The sequence below is a fragment of the Scyliorhinus canicula genome, chromosome 7 (assembly GCF_902713615.1).
Source record: "Scyliorhinus canicula chromosome 7, sScyCan1.1, whole genome shotgun sequence".
Taxonomy (NCBI): Eukaryota; Metazoa; Chordata; class Chondrichthyes; order Carcharhiniformes; family Scyliorhinidae; genus Scyliorhinus; species Scyliorhinus canicula.
The window spans coordinates 170,137,918-170,162,842 of NC_052152.1; the positions used below are offsets into that span (position 1 = coordinate 170,137,918).

The 24,925-nt window shown below is 42.2% G+C and overlaps 1 protein-coding gene across 1 annotated transcript in view; it reads left to right on the forward strand.

Moving 5' to 3' along the window:
• Positions 1–24,925, forward strand: part of LOC119969530 (brefeldin A-inhibited guanine nucleotide-exchange protein 2-like) — a 141,572-nt gene that overhangs the window by 97,881 nt on the left and 18,766 nt on the right. Inside the window, exons 23-34 of the mRNA XM_038803245.1 lie at positions 3,413–3,509; positions 13,368–13,408; positions 16,052–16,221; positions 16,450–16,601; positions 17,895–18,067; positions 18,405–18,565; positions 20,749–20,879; positions 20,981–21,110; positions 22,076–22,211; positions 22,863–23,001; positions 23,197–23,251; positions 23,377–23,491. Of these exons, the coding sequence (XP_038659173.1) occupies positions 3,413–3,509; positions 13,368–13,408; positions 16,052–16,221; positions 16,450–16,601; positions 17,895–18,067; positions 18,405–18,565; positions 20,749–20,879; positions 20,981–21,110; positions 22,076–22,211; positions 22,863–23,001; positions 23,197–23,251; positions 23,377–23,491 (1,500 nt within the window). The remainder of the gene's footprint in view (positions 1–3,412; positions 3,510–13,367; positions 13,409–16,051; positions 16,222–16,449; positions 16,602–17,894; positions 18,068–18,404; positions 18,566–20,748; positions 20,880–20,980; positions 21,111–22,075; positions 22,212–22,862; positions 23,002–23,196; positions 23,252–23,376; positions 23,492–24,925) is intronic.

Consider the following 24,925-nt stretch of genomic DNA (forward strand, 5'->3'; position numbering starts at 1 on the left):
AAACAAAGTAGCAACTAACATGAACAGAACAGTTTTATTTTCTAAACATTATAACTGCACTAAGAGTTAATTTAAATGTTAATATATTCCTCCACAAAACTGCAGAGTTAGCATATTGTTGCTGTGGTTAGAATTTAATTAAGCTTCCTTTTATGTTCATGTTATACATTTTTAGAAAAACATTAGCTCATGTTAAGAGAATGTGCTGATTTTATGTTACATTTGAAGATGGAAAATCTGTGAGCGAATAATGCCTTTTTAAAAAATGTTTATATTTGATGTTTATACAACAATCACAGGCCGAGAATCTGTTTAGTCGCTTCTGATTGTGCTGAGTTGTATTGTTTCGTTCAATAAATTAGGCCAGCTCAGTCTCACATCTAAACAGGAAATTGTCTTTTAAATTTAGATATGGTTCCAGGAAATGAGAATGACAATACTGTGCTTCAGATGTCTACTTGACCACTAGCAAATTACACTATAGAACTGTCTATTTATATATTTGGTTCAGTTATTGAGTAAAGGCAATATCATATCCTAACATTTAATTATTAGTTTGTATTGAATTAAATTGTTTGATGCTAAATATTATTCAGGATAATATATTTTTATCAGAACAGAATCAGAACATTACGGATACTTGGTCCATATTGCTCATACCATGCTAGTCAATGAATGAATGATAACTCAGCTATTGGAAAAGCAATCATGATAGCTTCATCAAAAGAGCAACAACTTGCATTTATTTAGTGCCTTTAACATAACTAAAGATCCTAAGATGCTTCACAAGATCATTATCAAAGTTTGTCACAGAGCAACATAAGACGATATTAGAACAGATGACCAAAAGCTTTCTCAAAGAAGTAGGTTTTAAGGAGTCTCTTGAAGAAAGATAGGTGGGAAGGCATTACCTCAAGTGAGCTTAGAGTCACGGCTGCTGAGGCACAAACACCAATTCTGAAACATTTAAAATCGGGGGTGATTATGAAACAAGAACTGAAGGAGCACAGATATCTGAGCATTGTCGGGCGAGAGTAAATTTCAAAGCAGCAAACGTTTGAGACCATGTTGGGATTTAAAAACAAGGCTGAGATTTTACATCAAGTCATTGCTTACCTAAAGGCCAACTTGGTCAGTTAGCACTATAATTATGGGCGAAGAGGGCTTGGCACAAACTAGGCTTCAGAAAGCAGAGTTCTTGATCTTAACTTTTATGGACGATAGCAGATGAGAGTGTCAAGAGTGATTGGAATGATCAATTCTAGTGGTGAAAGTTACTGTAGCCCACAGGATCATGGGCAGCCTTTGAGAGAGAGGGAGCTGACTGATGGTGATTTAGCCTGAGGGTCAACACACCTCAGGCGAGGGCCACGGTTGCGAAGGCGGGGCCTTCATGGATAACCTTAGCCAGTATGGGGATTGAACCCGGACTGTTGGTGTCACTGCATCACGATCTAGCAACTGAGCTAACCGACCCCCTAATTCCAGTGGTAACAAGGACGTTGTTGAGGGTTTGCAGCAGGCGAGCCGAGGTGTGCCAAAGGGGATATTTTGGGATAGAATAGATGGTTTTGGTAATGGTCAGAAGATCATCTCACCACATGACACCAAAGTTGTGAACAGTTTGATTCATCTTTGGATATTTACCAGGGAGAGGGACAAACTCAATGACTGTACTGTGAGGGGGACCAAAGACAATGGTGGCAGTCCTCCCAATATCCAGTTAAAGGAATTTCCAGCTCAACCACTACTGAATGCCGAGCAATGTGACAATTTAGAGATAGCAAAGGAATTGATAGCACGGTATGGTAACTGAAAAAGCTATTGCTGTTGACTATTTGGCTACATTTGGCTGGATAAGAATAGAATGAAGTAAGTACAGTCACACATGGACAGAAGACAGTGAGGAGGAGATGGAGGAGGCTGGTATTTTTAACCACGTCAAAGGCTGCAGGTAGGCTGAGAAGAATGAGAAGGGATCATTTACCATTGTCACAGGCATCGTAGGTGTAATTTGTGACTTTGATGAGAGCCATATCAGTACTATGGCTGGGATAGAAACTTGATTCGTAGGATTCAAACATGGAGTTCCAGGAACTACGGGCACAAATTTTGGGAGACAAGAACACATTAAAGACTGAAGACAGAAGGGTGGTTGGAGATGGGGTAGTGGTTTGCAAGAATGGAGGAAGTTGATCCTTGGACTTTTGGGAGAAGGGTGATCATGACCAATTTGAAAGAGAGGGAGCTAGTACCCAAGAATAGGAAAACATTATCAGCCAGAAAAGATGGTTGGATTTCAACAATTTAGTTAAAATAGAGTCAAAGGCGCAGGAGGTGGATTTTGTGGACAAGTTGAGCTCGTGAGTGGGCATTTGGGAAGATAAGAAAGAAGCTGTAGAAAGGTTAAAGGTCAGGTCTAGGACAGGGAACGATCTTTGAGGAAGTATGGTCGATGGGCTAACTGAGGGTAGGGAAGCAGCAGAAGTGGCTCTGAATGATGGTCTTCGTTTTAGCGGCAAGGAAGTCCATTAAGTCCTTTCACAAATTGTTGGAGCTGAAGGTGGGAGAGGCAGGTGAGAGAAGTTTTAAGATGATTTGCAGTTGAGAAAAGAAACCAGGGGTAAACTTAGCATTCCACGATGATACTGTAATAGTGAACAATTTTCACAGATGGGAGCAAGAAATGCTTTAGCTGGTCCAGCCAAATATTACAGACTTTACAGTGTAGAAGGAGGCCATTCGGCCCATCGAGTTTGCACTGGCCCATGGAAAGAGCACACCACTTAAGCCTGCGCCTCCACCCTATCCCCACCCAACCTTTTTGGGCACTAAGGGCAATTTATCATGGCCAATCCACCTAACCTACACATCTTTGGACTGTGGGACGAATCCGGAGCAACCAAAGGAAACCCAAGCATATATGGGGAGAATGTGCAGACACTACACAGACAGTGACCCAAGCCGGAATCGAACTGTGACCCTGGAGCTATGAAGCATCTGTGCTAACCATTTTGCTACCGTGCTGCTCATATGGTGACAAATGGCTGACCGTTGTCCAACATTTCCATTTGGTTTCTGTGCCTTGACTTAATGGCACAGAGTTAAGGGCTGTACCAGGGAGGCAGGCAGTGTGAGAAAGCATAACAGTTTTGATGGGGACTAGCACTTCAAAAGTGGAGGTGAGGACGTGGCTGAGCAGATCGGTAGTTGCAGAAATCTTGTGGTGAATATCATGTTGGATTGGTTATAGCTTGCATTGATGTTGTACATTTAACATAGAAATGCAACTAATGTGCTTGGCAGAGGTGCAAGGGAAGTTACTGCCAAGCCAGGAAAAAAGACATTTGGAGACAAATGACCAAATTCTCTGAAATTTGTATAATTTTTATTTGTGTTTTTTTGGTTGCAGGAACCTTTGGTGGCACTGTGGACAAAAAGCAAATAGCCACTATTCAGGAGTCTGTGGGAGAGACCAGCTCACAGAGTGTGGTTGTTGCAGTGGATAGGTAAAGAAAAACCTCTAATAACGGGGGTTACCTGTTTTATGTCTTGATAAACTATTTTAAACACACTTTTTCATTCTTCTTTATGCTGATTACGATAAAAGAAAATAGTATTTATTCAAAGTTGTTTAATATACCATTTTTGACACCTTCCTGTTGTGATTGTTTAAAAAAAGTGATGACAGATATATTACTTAGGCTCCCAAACCTATTTTTTTACTGAACTCCCTTTGGAGATTCATGACTCTTACAACCTCCCCATTTCAAAGAAACAGTATCTTTGTAGTTTCACCAGTTCCCAAGCCATAATAATTTTGATTTTAAGACTATAACTGACTAAGCAATAAACTCAAGTTTAAAAACTTTTTGTTTTTCGTTTGAGCATGGGTGACACTTTTAAAAAAAAAAAAAGAAAGAAATTTGAGTACCCAAATATTTTTTTCCGATTAAAGGGCAATTTAGCGTGGCCAATCATTCTACACTGCACGGGCATGATTCTCCGCTCCCCAGGCCGGGTGGGAGAATCGCAGGAGGGCCGCTCTGGCACCTCCCTGCGATTCTCCCACACCCCCCCAACCCAAAATGCCGTGTCGCGTTTTGCGACATGCCGCTCGGAGAATCGCGGGTCGCCGTTTTTCACGGCGACCGGCAATTCTCCGGCCCGAATGGGCCGAGCAGCCTCCCGTTCCCGACCTGTTCACGTTGGCGGCAACCACACCTGGTCGCTGCCGGCGTGAACAGCGAACGAAAGGTGAGTTTGGGGCCTGTGGGGCGCGGAGAGGGGATTGAGCACCACGGCCGTGCTCGGGAGGGGACTGGCCCGCGATCGGTCCCCACCGATCATCGGACCGGTGTCTCCAAGAGACACACTCTTTCCCCTCCGCAGCCCCGCAAGATCAAGCCACCACGTCTTGCGGGGCAGTGGAGGGGAAGACGGCAACCGCGCATGCGTGGGTTGGAGCCGGCCAACTTGCGCATGCGCGGCTGACGTCATTAGGCGCCGCCTTGACGCCAGCGTCAAGGCCCAGCGGCCGAGTTCTCCGCAACGCCGCTCCTCGCCCCCCTGAGGGGGGGGGGGGGGGGGGGGGGGGGCATCGTGAAACACTCCGGGTTTCGTGACGGCGTCGGCCGTTGTGGAGAATTCCGTCCCACATCTTTGGGTTGTGGGGAGAATGTGCAAATTCCACACGGACAGTGGCCCAGGGCTGGGATCGAACCCGGGTCCTCAGTGCCATAGGCAGCAGTGCTAACCACTGCGCCTCTGTGCCGCCGGAGTGGCACTTTTTCAACCACAAAATGCACAGTGGTTAGCACGGTTGCTTCACAGCGCCAGGGTCCTAGGTCCGATACCCGGCTTGGGTCACTCTCTGTGTGGAGTCTGCACGTTCTCCCTAATGTCTGCGTGGGTTTTTTCCCCACAAGTCCCGAAAGACATGCTGTTAGGTAATATGGACATTCTGAATTCTCCCTCCGTGTACCTGAACTGGCGCCGGAGCGTGCAACTTGATTGCAGTGTTAATGTAAGCCTACTTGTGACAATAATAAAGATTATTATTGTTATTATCAGGATGAAGCACTCCCATTTTAAGTATTGCACAGGCTCTCAATTCTGCATAAATATGAGCCATAGAGCAATTTCCGCAATGTGTCAGGAACCCTGACATTACATATTCCTACATTCTTGTAGCATCTTTAAATAAAATAGCCATTTCAATGCAGATTGCCTTTTTAAAAATGTGTTTACAAGATGTGGCAGCATTTGTTGTCAGTCTTATACTGCACAGTCGATATAGGGAATTCTTGGTCCAACTGTGCAAGGTACTGGTGAGACCATATCTGGAGTACTGTGAGCAGTTTTGTTCCCCTTATTTAAGAAAAGATATTATTTCTTTGGAGATGGTTCAGAGAAGGTTCACTAGGATGATGCCTAGTTTGGAGGGATTGTTATGAGCAAAGGTCAAACAGGTTGGGATTCTACTTTTAAAAAAAAAAAAAATTTAGAGTACCCGATTCATTTTTTCCAATTAAGGGGCAATTTAGTGCTGCCAATCCACCGACCCTGCACATCTTTGTATTGTGGGGCCGAAACACACGCAAACACGGGAAGAATGTGCAATCTCCACAGCGAACCAGAGCCGGGATAGAACCTGAGACCTCGGCGCCATGAGGCAGCAATACTAACCACTGCGCCACCGTGCTGCCCTCGGTTGCGACTCTACTCATTGAAATTAGAAGAATTAGAGGTCATCTCATTGAAACATAGAAGATTCTTAAGGGGCTTAATAGGGTAAATTCTGAAAGAATGTTTCCCCTCGTGGGAGAGCCGAGGACCAGAAGACATAGTCTCAGAATAAAGCGGTGCTAATTTAAGACTTGAGATGAGAAGAAATTTCTTATGAGAGTTGAGAGTCTTCAAAATGCTGTGAGCAAGAGTGCTTATGTATATTTAAGGCTGAGCTACATAGATTCTTGATCAGTAAGGCAAACAAGAGTTACGGGGAAAGGAAAGTGGATGTGAAGAATGCTGGATCAAACATGATCCTATGGAATGGCGGAGCGGACTCGAGGGACTGAATGGTCTACACCTGTTCCTATTTCTTATGGTCTTAAAGTCTTGTGTGGTGTAAGCTTTAAGCACAGTGTTAGGGAGGATGTTACAGGATTTTGACTTGATAACAGTGAAGGAATGGCAAGTCAGGGTGGTATGTGGCTGGAGATAGATGCAAATGGTAGTGTTTTCATGCTCCTGTTGCACCAGTCCTTCTCGGTGGTAGTAATTACAGTTTTGTAATGTGCTGTCGAAGAAGCTTTAGCAAGTTGTTGCAGTGCATCTTGTCAGTGAGACACACTAATGTCACAAATGCAATGGTGGTGGAGGGGCTGGATGCTCAAGATGATGATGGGCTGCTGATCAAGTGGGCTGCTTTGTCCTGGATGATGTCAAGCTTCTTGAGTATTGTTGGAAATGCACTCATCCAGGCTAACAGTTCGGCCCTGTGCCTAGTAATTGGTAGACAGTCTTGGGGAGTGAAGAGGTGAGTTACTTGTCACAGAGGTCCAGTCAAAATTCTTACAGGGTTTGACAGGATACATGTAGTTAAGATGATTCCCCCTGGCTGACGAGTCTAAAACCAGGGGCCATAATCTTCTGATAAAGGGTAGGCCATTTAAGACTGAGATGGATGAATTTCTTCATTCAGAGCTTGTTGAATCTTTGGAATTCTCTACCCTAGCGGGCTGGGAAGCTCAATCATTGAACATGTTCAAGACAGAAATCATAGATTTCTGCAGATGAATGATGTCAAGGGAAATGGAAATGGTAAAGGCAAGTGGCATTGAGGAAGATGATCATTCATGACCTAATTGAATGGCAGAGCAGGCCCAACAGGCTGAATAGCCTACTCCTGTTACGGTGTCTGTATGTTCCGAAATCACTGCAGTACTTTGACTAAGCATTATCATAGACCAAGCTAGTGGAAGTTCAAAGTCGCCAGTGTCCTCTTATGGCAGTGTTTTTCAAACTTTATTCCCGGGACCCACTTTTGCCAATGGGTCAACCTTCAGGATCCACCTTGGCCGACCTTCGAAATCCACGTCCAGTTCGCTTCCCCAGTTTTCACTGCCTAGGCAATGGTTGGATCACTAAAGCTTCCTTTCCCCAGACAAAGGAGAGAAAGAAAATCATTTTGTGTTCCTGTTCTTAATCACTGTTTAGTAGCCCCTGGTGCATTGAACTTATGTCAACATTGAGTGAGGACAGGATAATTGAGCTAACGGACCCGTAGAATGTGAAGTACCTGAATTTAAAACAAACAATACTGGAAATAGCCAGCAGATCAGGCATCACTTGGTGGCTGTGATGGAAGGCCATCGATCTGAAAAGTTGAGCCATTTTTTATCACCTCACTTGGAAACAAACGCTGCTCAAAACCAAAATTAAGGGTAAGAGAAAGTAAAGGTATATCCTTCTTCAGTCATCCTGTCTCCCCTTTCTCAGCGACATACTGTCTTCCATATTCAAAGTGTTGATAACACTGACAGTTATGTGAGCTGGCTGAGTTGTGCGATTGAACATATCCGCCTCACAGATACATGAAATCAGCACAAATGGTCAGGCATTTAATGAAAATAGAGAAGGGAATGACAGTTTTTGTGGTCAATGGTGTGGAGGGATTGAAAACAAATATGTGCAGAATCACAAAACAGTCTGAATCCCATTTGCAGATCTTTCTAAACAATTCCAATGCTCAATTGTATTCAGCAATTAGAACAGAATTTTGGATAGGACCATATAATGTGCAATTTCACCTCAATCATTTAATGAGAGTTGGTGACTCACTCCCTTAATCAATAGACAAATAAATTGATTAACTATGATATTCATGATCTTGCTAATCCTCTCTTCAATACAGAAGTTGCCTCCAACAATTTGGGAGGTCAATCAAATGCCACCTTAAATACCCTTCACTCAACAGCAGACAGAAATGTTGAAGACAAATTGGGGAAGGATTTTAAGTTATGAAGCCCCATTCTGTTCTAACCTACATGGCCCCTTCTCCTGAGTTGCATTCACTCTAGCGTGATCTTTCTGATAAATTTACATCCATCAGCTCCTATGTCCCCGAAACCAATACAGTGCACTGTACTTCCTACTTTAAAATAATTAAAGGAGCAAAATTGATAAACAAGAACCTGGTGCAATAAGCTAGAATTCCTGTCAAATCTGTCCTCATTGTAATTGTTTAAGGAGGCGACTGAATTGACATTTTAGGTGGGATTTTCCCTGCAGGCTTCTGAATGCTGCTGTTGGGAAACTCTGCGTTAGTGGCTGATGGCATAATGAGCGACAATTAGATCCCGCCTCTGTGATCCTGATACCAGCCCGCGACCCACCCGTGGGTTGCGACCCCCACTTTGAAAACCCCTGTCTTATGACATGGTTCCTGAGGAGGAGAAGGAACTGCTGATTGAAAGCACTGTCAACTACGTCTTTTGTCACTTTGCTGATTATTAAGAGTAGAATGATGGGGTAGTAATTGGCCTAATAGGATTGGTCCTGCTTTTGTTGACAGGACATACATGGGCAGCTTTTCACATTGTTGGGTAGGTACGAATGTTGTAGCTGTACATTGAACAGCTTGGCAAGGGACATGGGTAGTTCTGGAGCAGAAATATTCAATACTACAACTGGGATGTTGTCAGGGCCCATAGCTGTTGCTGTATCCAATACGTTGAGCTGCTTGATATCACATGGAATGAATCAAATTGGCTGAAGACTGGCACTTATGTTGCTGGGCACCTGAGGAGGAGTAGGCCAAGATGGACCTCCATTTGGCACTTCAGGCTAAAGATGACTGAAAATGTTTCAGTCTTGTCTTTTGAATTGGTGTGCAAGGTAGGCTCTGTCATCACTGAGGATCAGAATGTTTGCGGACCTTCCTCCAGTTAGTTGCTTAATTGTCCACTATTCGTATATTGAGTGGCAAGACTGCAGAACTTGATCTGATCTGTTGCTTGTAGGATAGCTTAGTTCCCTCGTTTGGCATGCAAACAGCCCTGTGTTGTAACTTCACCAGGTTGACTCTTCATTTTTAGATATGCTGCTATTGGATGATGCTATTGGCATGCTGTCCTCTGCTTATCAGCAGAACCACAGTTGGTCCCATCAAAAGGCAAAATAGGTGGTTGAAAACTGATGCCGCCAATGGTCTCCAGTGCTATATGGATGTTGAATTTTGAGAACCAGATCCGTTCTGAATCTCTCTCATTTAGCACTGTGGTAGTGATGCACAGCTCATAGAGAATATCCTCTGTGTGAAGAGAATTCTCCAAAAGGAATGTGCGATGGTCACACGTAACAATATAGTTTTATCTTAAACAGCTAGATTGGTGAGGATGAGGTCCCTCATCACCTGCCAAAAACAAAGTCTGATGGGTATGTCCTTCAAGACTTGGCCAGTTCAGTCAGGTAGTGCTACTGAGCCACTTGGTGATAGACATTGAAGCACTCAACCCAGCATTCATGCCCTTGCCACCCTCTGTGCTTCTTCCAGGTGATGTTGGGCATATTCCAACATTGATCTGAATTGATCCAAATTATTTCAGGTTCTCACACCCAATCTTCAGACTGGAATTTGAATTGTAATGCTTAATACAGAACCAGCTCTCTATGAACCTCATGTATCAAGAATATGGTGCCAAGATGAAGATCGATGCAATTGTGGAACTTTGGTTATGCCTGCATCTTGCTTTGTGTAAACCAGTGTGTTCATTTCTTAAAAACACAACTCCAGAAAGTCTTGCTACCCAGTTTGGGCATCTGATCTAAAAGTATTATTGGGGACTCGATAGTTAGAGGGACAGATAGACGGTTCTGTGGCAGCGAAAGTGACTCACGGATGGTATGTTGACTCCCGGGTGCCAGGGTCCGTGACGTCTCGGACCATGTTTTCAGAATCCTTAAGTGGGAGGGGGAACAGTCACAAGTCGTGGTACACATCGGTACCAACAACATAGGTAAGAGAAAGGACGGGGATTTAAAACAGGAATTTAGGGAGCTAGGGTGGAAACTGTGAGCCAGGACAAACTATGTTGTCATCTCTGGTTTGTTGCCCGTGCCACGTGCTAGTGAGGTGAGGAACAGGAGAGAGTGCAGATAAACAGGTGGCTGCAGGGCTGGTGTAGGAGGGAGGATTTCAGGTACGTGGATAATTGGAGCACATTGTGGGGAAGGTGGGACCTGTACAGACAGGACGGTTTGCACCTGAACCAGAGGGGCACCAATATCCTGGGAGGGAAATTTGTTACGGCTCTTCGGGGGGGGGTTAAACTAATTTGTCAGGGGGCTGGGAAAGCGAGCTGTAGTCCAGAAGCCAGTGTTGAGGTACTGAGGAGGGTATCAAGGTTGCAGGAGTGTACCGGCAGACAGAAAGGTGGGTTGAAGTGTGTCTACTCCAATGCAAGGTGCATCCGGAATAAGTTAGGTGAACTTGGAGCGTGGATTGATACTTGGGACTACGATGTTGTGGCCATTACGGAGATATGGTTAGAACAGGGACAGGAATGGTTGTTGGAAGTTCCATGATATATATGTTTCAGTAAGAGGAGGGCAAGTGGTTAAAGAGGTGGAGGAGTAGCAGTGTTAATCAAGGATAGTTTAACGGCTGCAGAAAGGCAGTTCGAAGGGGATCTGCCTACTAAGGTAATATGGGCTGAAGTTAAAAATAGGAAAGGAGCGGTCACATTTTTAGGAGTTTTCTATCAGCCCCAAATAGTAATAGAGATGTGGAAGAAGAAATTGCAAAACAGATTATGGATAGGTGTGGAGGTCTCAGGGTAGTTGTCATGGGTGACATTAACTTTCCAAATATTGATTGGAACCTCTATAGGTCGAACAGTTCGGATGGGGCTGTTTTTGTACAGTGTGTGCAGGAGGATTTCCTGACACAATATGTGGATAGGCTGACAAGAGGGGGCGGGCGGGGGGGGGGGGGGGGGGGGGGGGCAGCGGCACATTGGATTTGGTACTGGAGAATGAACCGGGCCAAGTGTTAGATTTGTTTGTGGGAGAGCACTTTGGAGATAGTGACCACAATTCGGTGTCTTTCACTATTGCAATGGAGAGGGATAGGGCCATAAGGCAGGACAAGGTTTATAATTAGGGATGGGGTAATTATGATGTGATTAGGCAAGAATTAGGGAGCATAAGATGAGAACAGAAACTATCAGGGAAAGACACAAATGAAAAGTGGAGCTTGTTCAAGGAACAAATACTGCGTGTCCTTGATAGGTATGTCCCTGTCAGGCAGGGAGGAAATGGCCGTATGAAGGAACCATGGTTCACAAAAGAGGTTGAATATCTTGGCAAGAGGAAAACGGAAGAGTATGTAAGGATGAGAAAAGAATGTTCAGTTGGATCGCTTGATGGTTACAAAGTAGCAAGGAATGAGCTTAAAAAAAAGGGCTTGGGAGAGCTGGGAGGGGGCATGAGAAGTCCTTGGCAGGTCGGATCAAATAAAACCCTAAGGCTTTTTACTCTTATGTGAAAAATAAAAGAATGACCAGGGTGAGGGTAGGGCCGGTCAAGGACAGTAGTGGGAACTTGTGCATGGAGTCAGAAGAAATAGGAGAGGCATTGAATGAATACTTTTCTTCAGTGTTCACCAAGGAGAGGGGCCATGTTTTTGAGGATGAGAGTGTGATACAGGCAGGTAGGCTGGAGGAGGTAGATGTTCTGAGGAAGGATGTATTAGCAATTTTGAAAAACCTGAGGGTCGCCAAGTCCCCTGGGCCAGATACGATATATGCAAGGATTCTTTGGGAAGCAAGGGATGAGATTACAGAGCCTTTGGCTTTGATCTTTGGGTCCTCACTGTCCACGGGGATAGTGCCAGAGGACTGGAGAGTGGCGAATGTTGTTCATCTGTATGACCCTGGTAATTATAGGCCAGTTAGTCTTTCTTCGGTGGTCGGCAAGTTAATGGAAAAGGTCCTGAAGGATAGGATTTATGAACATTTGGAAAGATGCAGCTTAATCCGGGATAGTCAACACGGATTTGTGTAGGGTAAGACTTGCCTCACAAATTTGATTGAATTCTTTGAGGAGGTAACTAAGTGTGTCGATGAAGGTAGAGCAGTTGATGTCGTTCGTAAACATGGATTTTAGTAAGGCGTTTGATAAGGTTCCCCATGATCGGCTCATGAAGAAAGTAAGGAGGTGTGGGATAGAGGGAAATTTGGCCAATTGGATAAGTAACTGGCTATCACATAGAAGACAGAGGGTGGTGGTGAATGGAAAATTTTCAGACTGGAGACCAGTCACCAGCGGTGTACCACAGGGATCAGTGCTGGGTCCTCTGCTATTTGTGATTTTTATCAATGACTTGGAGGAGGGGGCTAAAGGGTGGGTCAGTAAATTTGCTGATGACACCAAGATTGGTGGAGTAGTGGATGAGGTGGAGGGCTGTTGCAGGCTGCAAAGAGACATTGATAGGATGTAGAGCTGGGCTGAAAAAAGGCAGATGGAGTTTAACCCTGATAAGTGCGAGCTGATTCATTTTGGTAGAAAAAATTTGAATGCGGATTACAGGGTCAACAGCAGGGTTCTGAGGAATGTGGAGGAACAGAGTGACCTTGGGGTTCATGTCCACAGATCTCTGAAGGTTGCCACTCAAGTGGATAGAGCCGTGAAGAAGGCTTATAGTGTGTTAGCGTTTATTAACAGAGGGCTTGAGTTTAAGAGCCGCGGGGTTATGCTGCAACTATACATGACCCTGGTGAGACCACATTTGGAGTATTGTGTGCAGTTCTGGTCACCTCATTATAGGAAGGATATGAAAGAATTGGAAAGGGTGCAAAGGAGATTTACCAGGATGCTGACTGGTTTGCAGGATAGGTCATATGCGGAAAGGTTGAGGGAGCTAGGGCTTTTCTCTTTGGAGCGGAGGAGGATGAGAGGCGACTTAATAGAGGTTTATAACATGATGAGGGGGATAGATAGAGTGGACGTTCAGAGACTTTTTCCTCAGGTGTATGTAGCTGTTACAAGGGGGCATAACTATAAGATTCAGGGTGGGAGATATAGGAGGGATATCCGAGGTAGGTTCTTTACTCAGAGAGTGGTTAGGGTGTGGAATGGACTGCCTGCTGTGATATTGGAGTCGGACACTTTAGGAACTTTCAAGCGGTTATTGTATAGGCACATGGAGCACTGCAGAATGGTAGGGAGTGGGATAGCTTGATCTTGGTTTCGGACAATGCTCGGCACAACATCAAGGGCCGAAGGGCCTGTTCTGTGCTGTACTGTTCTATGTTCTACTTTCAAAGTATTCATTAATGTTCTCTGTACTATTTTCATTTCAGGATATTCACTGGATCAACGAGACTAGATGGAAATGCTATTGGTAGGTTTCTGAATACTATTGTTTTTGTGTGTGTGTCAGATGGTTAATTAACCAAAATTCAAATGATTAAATATAAAACGAATCATTGCATTGGATGGGCAGTTAGTTCAATGTGAATTTTCACCATTTGTATATGGGTTCAAATCTAAACCTAGGCTGATTGGATAAATACTCCCTTTGTCAACTGACAGTTGAAAACGAGTTTAGGTGGTTTTTAATCAGTTCCTTGAGGGCATTGATGTCAAACGCAGAATTACCGTTAACTCTGTCGCAGTTGCAAACTGAGAGGCTGTAAATATCAGACCAGTGCAAGCACTCTGCTGATGTTGGAACTGAGGCACATTTTTGGATCAGAGGAAGCTTTATTCGGCACCTGGCTGGGCTGTATTTTTTCTAGAAATGTTTAATGCTCCTCTAAACACGGCAGATTTCCATTACCCAGCATTAATTCCTTCATCCTGAGAAAGTGAATGGATCAAAACAATTCCATTCACTCACTAGGTAGTGAGTACAAGTTAATGTTTAGTGATAAGTACCTAAAGGAAAAATGAGGAATCAAGTTGCTCAATTTGTTTTCTATGCTACCATTGCTGAACCAGCTTATACCACAAAACTAGCCAAATAAGTTACTTTTTCTTCTTTTTAATCCAATCATGATATATTCATCTAACAAATAAGACAATGATTACTTTTACCTGTAAGCTTGGTTCCAGGAAATGTATTTCCTCTTGCATCAAGGCTAATAGCATCCTGAATTCCTGGTACAACACTGTCACCACTTGACCAGTTTATTCTCCATATTCCTGATCAAAAGTTACAAATTGTGCATGCTCAGGATACTATACATTATATGATACTATATATTACCAGGTCTAGGAACCACAACACGATTGCTTGCTTCTGTTACCTCTTGCTTTCCCTTTTTAGTAGGTTCAAATCCAAGTTCAGAACCTGGGCATGTAACCTAGGCTGACACTACTACACTATTAAGGGATCACCAGAGATTGTATACGGGATGTGGATATCACTGGCTAAGCTAGCATTTTGTGTCCATCCCTAATCGCCCTTTTCAAAGTGGCTACTTCCTTGAACTGCTGCGGTCCATGTGGTGTAGGTGTACCCACAGTGTTGTTCGGAATGGAATTCCAGGATTTTAACTTGTAAACAGTGAAGGAATGGTGATATACTTCCAAGTCAGGATGGTGTGCGACTTGGAGGGGAACTTGCAGATAATAATGTTCCCATGCATCTACTATCCTTATACATCTAAGTGGTAGAGGCTTTGCAGGAGGCTTGACGAGCATCTAAGTGACTCTAAAGATAAGATAATTCTATGTCCTTGCTAGTATTCCTCACTCAACAAATATCAGCTAAAACAGCATGGTTTATCATTAATTTCCTTTCTGTTGTTTTTTTTTAGAATATCCAATTCATTGTTTCCAATTAAGGGGCAATTTAGCGTGACCAATCTACCTATCTTGCACACCTTTGGGTTGTAGGGGCGAAACCCACGCAAACACGGGGAGAATGTGCAAACTCCACATAGACAGTGACCCAGAGCCGGGGTCGAACCTGGGACCTCGGCGCCATGAGGCAGCAGTGCTAACCATTATGTCATCGTGCTTCCCCTCCTTTCTGTTTTTGGAATCTTCTTTCAAGTATTAACCAATGAACGGGGCCGCAGTGGTTAGCACTGCTGCCTCACAGGGCTGAAGACCCGGTTTCGATTCTGGCTCCCGTGAGAGTTTCCCCTGTGTTTGCATGGGTCTCACCCCCACAACCCAAAAGATGTGCGGACTAGGTGGATTGGCCACGCTAAATTGCCGCTTAATTGGAAAAAAAAGAATTGGGTACTCTAATTTTTTTTTTAATCAATAAAGGTAAATCACTTTGACTTTCCAGAGATCTGAGCAGGTGCTTTGTAAAAGCAAATTTTAATTTATTTTTCTCAATGCTACCAGACCCAAATGTTGTCAGGCACATACTGGCAGTGAAGCCCTTTTAATCCCTTGTGCTACCAAATCACCTCCACCTGAAACTTTGCTTTTTTTCCAGGCTTCAGCCCCTTCCACCCCTAGCTCCATACATTCCCAGACTCTATATTCTACCTTTATCGTCACCCATAGCCTGAACCTGTCTATTTCTCTCTCTACTTTGCAACAATTCTCGGTAACTCTTCCCCAAGCACTTTCAGTGTCCAGCTATAGATTGCCTATTATATTGCCCTGTCTCATGAAATTCGTCCGAGCTAAGGCAGATAAATTGAGTCGACTAGAGAAAGAGAATGGAAAGAAATGGGTTTAAGTAGGGTGCTCTTTCCAAGGGCTTGTGCAGATTTGATGGGCCGAATGGCCTCCTTCTACACTGTAAATTCCATGAAATATTGAGAGAAGAGAAAAAAAGACAGTGGGTGGGGAGGATTTTCAGAAACAATGATGGGGAATGAGTATGAGAAACCAGCCACAAAACCAATGGGTCGTGATTCAAGGTATTTGATAGAGAAAGTGACAAGTAGAATTACGGAATGGGTAAGGCACAAACTAGCAGGAAGAAAATCAATTTGTTTTTGTCCACAAGCACCAGAAGGGCTTTCTTTAAAAATAATTTTGGAAAAAACTTAACATTTTCTTTTCAATTCACCAGTTGATTTTGTACATTGGCTGTGTGCTGTGTCTATGGACGAATTGGGTTCACCTCACCATCCACGCATGTTCAGCCTTCAAAAGATTGTGGAAATTTCATACTATAACATGGGCCGGATCAGACTTCAGTGGTCAAGAATTTGGGAAGTGATTGGAAATCACTTTAATAAGGTACAGTTGTGTTTAATTTCCCTATTCTCAAAAGTTTCTCATTTGGTTAGGATCCAAAGTTCCTGTAAACATTTGAGTCATTGTCTGGTCAATAAACACTTGGACAGTTTTTTTTTGAAGAAGCCATTAAATGCATGAAGAAACTGGTGGATGTGCCACTTGTATCCTCCCAGAAGCTAAAGATTTTACTATTTGTGTGTAATTCAGTGTATTTATATTCTGGTGCAGGTTGGATGCAATCCAAATGAGGATGTTGCCATCTTTGCTGTTGACTCTCTAAGACAGCTGTCAATGAAATTTTTGGAGAAAGGAGAGTTGGCAAACTTTCGGTTCCAAAAGGACTTCTTGAGACCTTTTGAGCACATTATGAAGAGGAACCGGTATGAATATATTGCTTTGCCACTGAAGAAAAATGATCCAATTTGAAGTAGGATGCATTTAATGAACAATTTAGCTTTTGTGACTTTTAAAAATTGTCTTTATTTAACAACACTTCATTCACATATTACTGATCCCCAATGGACTGATGTTCAACACCAGTATAGCTCAAACACCAGTAATTCTTAGCAGTCTTTATTAAAGATATCGTACACTTGCATATTATTATATTTGCTAGTTGTGAAGTCCACTATGATTTTGACTTCACTGAAGATTTGTGCATGGGCTGTTGCTATACCAACAGCACCTTAAACATGTATTGAATCTACTGCAATGCAATGTTCCCTCAGCACTTTACCAGTCAGTCTTATTTATGGTTCAGTAGTTGGATTTGAAGCTGTGTTAGAGAAAATCGGATACTGCAATTGAGCTTGAGCAAAAGCAAAGATTGAAGAAAGGGAGTGGTTCACCCCTGATACCTGAAGTTTCTGGTAGGTTCTGGCTCATGTCTTGGGCATTCAGCTAGTATGGTAGCCTTCTTGAAGTGGAAGGTAATGGAAAAATGATGAAGGCAGATAAAACCAGCACTGATCTGGAAGTTGACTCCATTTTTAGATATACTGTGGAATGGCAACTTATGGATAAGGAAAATTCTGGGTCACGGGTAGAATTTTGGGTTATCTGAAATCTGATGGGAAGGATAAACCACTGGAGACGAAGTACTGATATTCTGACAAGTAGGAAAGTCATGAAAATTAGCTTGATGTTGAGGTGGTGAGTTAATTTGGGGGGGGGGGGGGGGGGGGGGGCGGTGAGAGGGAATGGGGTAAACTGGCTATGTTGAAAGCTGTGGACAGATCAACAGGGTAAGAAGCAATAGCTACCTATCCAGGCATTGTAACAGCCATTTTTTGCTATATATACGTGTTTTTGTAACCTTAGTTTACTTATACAATTCTAGTCATTTTAGATTTGTATAGCGTGTCATTTATATTGAACAGAAAGAAAGCTTCATTTATGAGAAAATAACTTTTAGGCTGTGATTATACCTTGGATAACCTTCCTGACCTGTACTATTTACATTGTTTCGCAACTTATTTTCCGATACTCAGAACTATTAATTTCTGCTCATTCAACAAATGTAATTGGACTCGCTGGAGTATAATCATTCATAACAAGTATATTTGTGCAGAATTCTTTTCAGCCCATTACTACAAATGTTTCAAAGAAACCTTAGCACCTAAACTTAACTTTGTAACGCAAAAACAAATGTATTTGCTTCAATATGTACCCAGGTCACCAACAATAAAGGATATGGTCATTCGGTGCATTGCTCAGATGGTAAATTCACAAGCTTCAAATATTCGTTCAGGATGGAAGAACATTTTCTCCGTATTCCACCAAGCTGCTTCAGATCACGATGAACCAATTGTGGAGTTGGCATTCCAGACTACTGGACACATTATCTGTAAATGTTCTCTCTATTAAATTCTATAGCTTCAGAAGAATTCCTTTTCTAGGAAATGCTTTCATTTTAATTCAACTTCCTCGCAAATAAATATACATTTTCTATGTTCCATTTATAATACAATATGTTTCAAGCTGATTCTAAGTCTATAGGATAATTTAATTGAATATCTGAAAATATTTTTATAGTAGACAAAAATAGTTAAAACTGAAAATTGTTAACTAGTTCTGGTGCTGTGTTTTATGCCTGAAATCTCTAGACAGCTATCATGTTTGTAAATGAAGCACAGAGAACCATTGATTAATTATTCTTCCACTGATGGATGTTTGTCTCTTAGTGGATGTTTTTAAGAAGCATTTTCCAGCGGCCATCGACTCATTCCAGGATGCTGTGAAATGTTTAGCTGAGTTTGCTTGTAATGCTGCATTTCCTGACACCAGCATGGAGGCTATCCGACTTATTCGACATTGTGCAACATATGTGTCTGAGAGACCACAAGTGAGTTCATATCAGTGAAAGAAAAATAAATATTTCAATTTATGTGGCACCATTCATGATCTAAGGCGATCCAGGAGTGCTTTGCAGCCAATAATTTTTGTAATCTAAGAATTTGGGCAACAAATTTATGTGTAGAAAGATTTTTAAAAAGTGTGCTAATTACCGGTTAATCAATTTTACTGATGTTCTTGGGTGATCATTGTAGGTCAGAACACCAGAGAAAACTTCCCTGACTGGGAAGAAAGAATGCTTTGGCAATGTTTCTACACAACCAGAGGACAAACTTGTTTAATGGATCATTCTGAAGACTAGGGACTGAGCTCTCCCATCCGTCCGTGATAGGTTTGGTGATGGGTGGGAGCGGAGAATCTAGCGGGAGCAAAAAACTGGAAACCTGCCAGTGTAAAATCACATTGTAATTTTCTCAATGGCGGTCCATCATCCCGCTGGCTCGTGGCATGAATGGCATTTGCAAGTCATGAATGCTCGTTAAATCAGATGCCAGACCACCAAGTGATTTGGGAATTCGCCTGTGGATAATTAATAAGGTTCTAAGCGCAGATTCTGGCACAGGATTCCACCATTGTGACCAGCAGCAAATGCGCCACCAGAGTTGCCCACCACCGCATTTAGTCTCAAAATGGCAGAATTCTGCCCAATATCTCTAACAGTGTACCACTCCCACAGTATACCACTGGAGCATTGGCCTATAATTTGAGCCTAGACAAGTGTTACCATTGAGCTGTAGCAAATACTGTAATTTTGCTCGTTTGTGCTCATCCATTCTGATTTTGGTTGCTAAATTATCAGTTGCTGACTTAGAATTGGGTAGTGTTATGAAATGTTGTTTGCTGCATTGATATTGTGCAGTATTGTATTGACAATGCAACTTTCTGATCTATAATATCTAAATAATGAGCAACCAAACAGTAAATGTGGTATATCAATCGGCTGAATAGTCATTTAAATGTACCAGAACCAAGTGATGGTTTGTTTATGTATTGAATAATTCTAATGTAAGGCTTTCCTGACTTGAATAAAGAAGGTAAATCAAAACAGCTTGCATTTATATAGCTCCTTGAATGTAGCTTAATATCTCAAGCTTCAAAGGGGTTCTATTAAGCAAACTCCACTAAGCCACATAAGAGATATTAGGATAGATGATCAAAATCTTGGACGAAGGTAGGTTGTGAGGAGCATCTTCACGGAACTTAGAGAAGCAGAGAGGATTAGAATGAGCCACTAATGTGCTGTGCATTAAAGTTCAATAAAAGTTCCCACAGTCTCCGAGGACCATAGGCTGCTCTTCCCTTTTTGAGAGAGAGCTAACTGGTGGTGATTTATTAACCTGAGGGTTACCGCACCTCTGGCAAGCGGCAAGGTTGAGAAGGTGTGGCCTCACGGTAGCACAGTGGTTAGCACAGTTGCTTCACAGCTCCAGGGTCCCTGGTTGGATTTCCGGCTTGGGTCACTGTCTGTGCGGAGCCTACACGTTCTCCCAGTGTCTGCGTGGGTTTCCTCCAGGTGCTCGGTTTCCTCCCACAATCCAAAGATGTGCGGGTTAGGTGGGTTGGCCATGATAAATTGCCCTTGGGTCCAAAAAAGGTTAGGTGGGGTTACTGGCTAATGGGGATGGGATAGGCTTAAGTGGGGTGCTCTTTCCAAGGGCCGGTGCAGACTTGATGAACCAAAGGGCCTTCTTCTACACTTTAAATTCTATGAAAAATTCTATGATTCATGACCACCTTCAGACGGTATGGGAATTGAACCCATACTGTTGGCATGGCTCCGTATCATGAACCAGCTGTCCAGCCAATTGAGCTTTCTGACCCCCAGAATCAAAGTGGAGAATGTGGGCACATATGCCCACATAAAGTTCATGGAATATAGCGGAAAATGATCTTCCTTCTGATCACCCGACGGTAGGGGGTAACCCAGACCATTTGTACCAAATTTGTACTAAAACTAGATAGATTCTACCAGGACTTTGTTTATGAGTCCACTACTTCCCTCCTCAATCTGTCCAGTGATGGAAAGGACTATTAGCACTAAAAGCAATAAATATGTTTTGTTTGTTTGTGTAGTACATTGTGTGTTATTGAAGTAAACTATAAATATCTATAAAATGATCAATATATTTTGATTACATGGAGTTTGTTCAAATTTTAAATGTATTTTGTTAGGCACTGAAGGAATACACCAGTGATGACATGAATGTCGCTCCTGGAGATAGAGTATGGGTCCGAGGATGGTTTCCGATTTTGTTTGAGCTTTCCTGCATTATTAATCGTTGCAAATTAGATGTCCGTACACGGTAAGAAACAGTTCGGTTGTGATACCTTCATCAAAATTATAGAATAGACCTGTTACAATGATGATTTGTAGTCAACATCTTTCATGAAATCTGTCTTTCAGAGGGCTTACTGTGATGTTTGAAATCATAAAAAGCTATGGCCAAACCTTTGAGAAACACTGGTGGCAAGATCTGTTTAGGATTATCTTTCGGATATTTGATAACATGAAACTCCCTGAACAGCAGACTGAGGTACGGTAAACTTGGACTTTACCCAATATTTAATTTAATTTCTTTGTGTCACAGGACCCAAAATAGTCAACAACAGTACTTATTTTGACAGTCTGTCAGTTAGTCAACTTTTTTATTAGGTTATCTCCAGTTAATTTGTATAATGAAGGAAAAAATGTATGCAGCAAATTTACATGATCTAGAATACATGGCCTGAAAGGATGGTGTATGCAGGTTCAATAATTTTAAAAGGGAGCTGGATAAATGAAGGGGTAATATTTGCTGGCATCTGGATAACAGTCAAGGGAGTGATGCTAATGATCCCCTTCTCTGTTTTCGCATGAATTATAGGGCGGGATGGTTGCACAGTGATTAGCACTGCTGTCTCACGGCACTGTGGATCCCGGCCCCGGGTCACTGTCCGTGTGGAGTTTGCACGTTTTCCCCTTATCTGTGTGGGTCTCACCCCCACAACCCAAAGATCTGCAGGGTAGGTGGATTGGCCATGCTAAATTGCCCTTAATTGGGAAAAAAAAAAAAAATGAATCTATGCTAGAATATAATACAGAAGTTTCAGTCTGTTTGTATGTTCAATACTGTATTTCCAAACTATTTGAGACTAAATGCTGTAGGTTTTACCATGTACGTTAAGCATTTAGAAATTTATTATCAAACAGTCGATTTTTCCTGAAACTTGTTGCCTCAAAATGCATTATGTTTAACTTGGACAAGTGCAGTACTCATCAATGCCAGAGACATATTTTGTTTTATCTACTTGTAATTAGCTGAGGCCGATAAATTAAGATCATTTCCACACTGACTGAGTGGATAAAGACACTGTGTGGTGCAGCTCTGACCCACACAATCCCCAAGTTCCTGCTGGTTTAATGTAACAAACCTGAAAAATCTTTTAGTCTTTTTCTGAAGTGTATTTTACAAAAAATGCCAATTGCGTCATTAAAATCTACATCTAATCTTCTTCACAGAAGTCTGAATGGATGACAACTACATGTAATCATGCACTTTATGCTATTTGCGATGTTTTCACACAATTCTATGAAGTTTTAAATCATGTACTATTGGATGACATATTTGCTCAGCTACATTGGTGTGTACAACAAGGTAACTTCTTTATTCAGCAGAATTGTAATAGAAGAGTTCAAAATGCATTAAGCTATCATTTAACTGAAGTTCTAGCTTGAGGTGCCCAATGGTAATATCTTTGTTTTTTTTAAAAAGTGGTCTAAATAGGTGCTTTATTTGGGGGTCCTTTTCATTTTGGTTGTGCAAACTGAAAATGGGGCAGCACGGTAGCATGGTGGTTAGCATAAATGCTTCACAGCTCCAGGGTCCCAGGTTCGATTCCCGGCTGGGTCACTGTCTGTGCGGAGTCTGCACGTCCTCCCCGTGTGTGCGTGGGTTTCCTCCGGGTGCTCCGGTTTCCTCCCACAATCCAAAGATGTGCGGGTTAGGTGGATTGGCCATGCTAAATTGCCCATAGTGTCCTAAAATGTAAGGTTAAGGGGGGGTTGTTGGGTTACGGGTATAGGGTGGATACGTGGGTTTGAGTAGGATGATCATTGCTCGGCACAACATCGAGGGCCGAAGGGTCTGTTCTGTGCTGTACTGTTCTATGTTCTAAACTGCAGAATTTTTTTTACTGGATGAGGGTTAATGTGGTTTAATAAATTGATGCCTTGAAACGCTTGATTTGAATGGGTGCAGTTTTTGTGTGATTAAATTTTTACTTTGACCCTTTCTGTCTTTTTGTAGATAATGAACAATTGGCCCGATCAGGAACAAATTGTTTAGAAAACGTGGTCATACTAACTGGTCACAAATTCAGTCCTTTAGTCTGGGATAAAACATGTGGTTGCATGCTGGCCATCTTCAAAACCACCATTCCCCATGCGTAAGTTGAAGTTACCAAATATCTACATGACTATAGAAGTTTTTTTGTGTGGTTTTTATCAGCAACGGAAATTCATCTGAAAAATAGCAGAGCTGTAGCAATAGCTTGAACACTTCACATTGTTCTTTTAAGTTTGTTTGAATTATGGAATAATGGTACCTTTTATAGATTGATCATAAATATTTGTGTTTATAGTCTGTTAGCATGGCGACCCACTGGCATGGAGGAGGAGTCTTCAGAGAAGGGTTCCGTGAGTGTAATTTGAAATAACTGCAATTAAAAAGATTTTGGTGCTTAATTATATCTTTATTTTTTTTTTAAGTGTTGTGGAAGTTTATCCAGTGACATTTAACAACTTATCTCATGTTTTCATAGGACTTGGAAGCTGACCGCCAATCAGTCTGTAGCACAGAGCGAAACCCTTCTGAAAAAGGTCAAAGTCAAGTATCTAACACCAGTGATGAAACTTGGAAAAATAGACCGCATGCAAGTAAGTCTTGTTTTTGTGCACACGTTTTCTGTTTACTATAATTATCCAGGCAGATGTTTCCTGAGCAGTTTTTGTTTTAAAATGTGTATTTCTTCCTGCCATGCCTAAATAAGCTTCAAATCACACACGTTTCCCAACAAGCACATTAAAGAAAATAATTCCAGTTAAAATAATGCATGTACAATCTTAATCTTGCAAAAAGTTTAAAATGAATTTGGTGTCCCCTCTGCTCTGGAGGAGGAAAAGTAAGTTAACAAAGGCCTGCTAACTGTTCAGTGACTCATGCTGGCAAATGTATACAAATGGTAGTGTATATTTTTACCTGGCAACATATCTTAATTTTGGGTTTTATAATCTCATTTAAAGTATGTTACTAACTATCCGTATACTGAATTTTTAAATCATCCAGTCTGTATGAGCTTTTAGCATCTAATTAACCATTGTAAGTTCGTCCAAGTTACAGGTACATCAATATTTCCTGCAGTCGTAAAAATCCTAATAATAATTGACCTGTCCTCAGTTTTATCCCAACTAAGATGAAAAGGAGGTTGGTAGTTGAGCTGTTTAATCCTATTGATCAGCAGCTTCACTATCAATTTACTGCTGACATAACATAGCTGTAAGAAAAAGCAAGAGAGACAAAAATCCTTGGCACAAAGCCGGAAATAAAGCTGAGCTGGCACTGGAGGACAGAAAATGTATTATAAATTATTTGACTGCACTTCCCAATTCCCTGACCTTACTATTTAGAAGGCAGCAGCCACATGAGAGCACCACTGCCTACAAGACCCCTTTCCCACCAAAGTCCCGATTTGGTGGTATATCACCATTCCCTCGTAGATTGCAGCAGTTCAAGAAGGTTGCTCACCACTGCCGTCTCAAGGGTAATTAGGAATGGACAATAAATGTTGGCTCTACCAGAGATGCCCACATCGCATGAACAAATAAGGAAAAAAAATGCAGATATACCAAGTTAGCCTTCAATACGGAGTGCATTGCATTGGATAACTTCCAAACTTCCTGTGATGTAATTTTCTACAGCAATAATGTCCTTGCCGCCTTGTGTTTCAGCAACAAACCACAGGAATGGCCAGAATAAGAAATGAATGGCAAACTATGCATTTAAATACTAGTGCCCCAATTATTTAATGCTTTTACTTGTGAATGAATGTTCCACAAAATCTCTACAGTGCAGGAGGCCATTCGCCATCGAGTCTGCACCAACCCTCCAATAGAGCACTCTACCTAGAACCACTCCACCTTCCCAACCCTACAACCCCCACACTGATCATGGCCAATCCACCTAACCTGCATATCTTTGGACTCTGGGAGGTAAACGGAGCACCCGGAAGAAACCCACGCAGACAAGGGGAGAACATGCAAACTGAACACAGTCACCTAAGACCGTGCTGACTTACTGTGCCACTGTGTTGA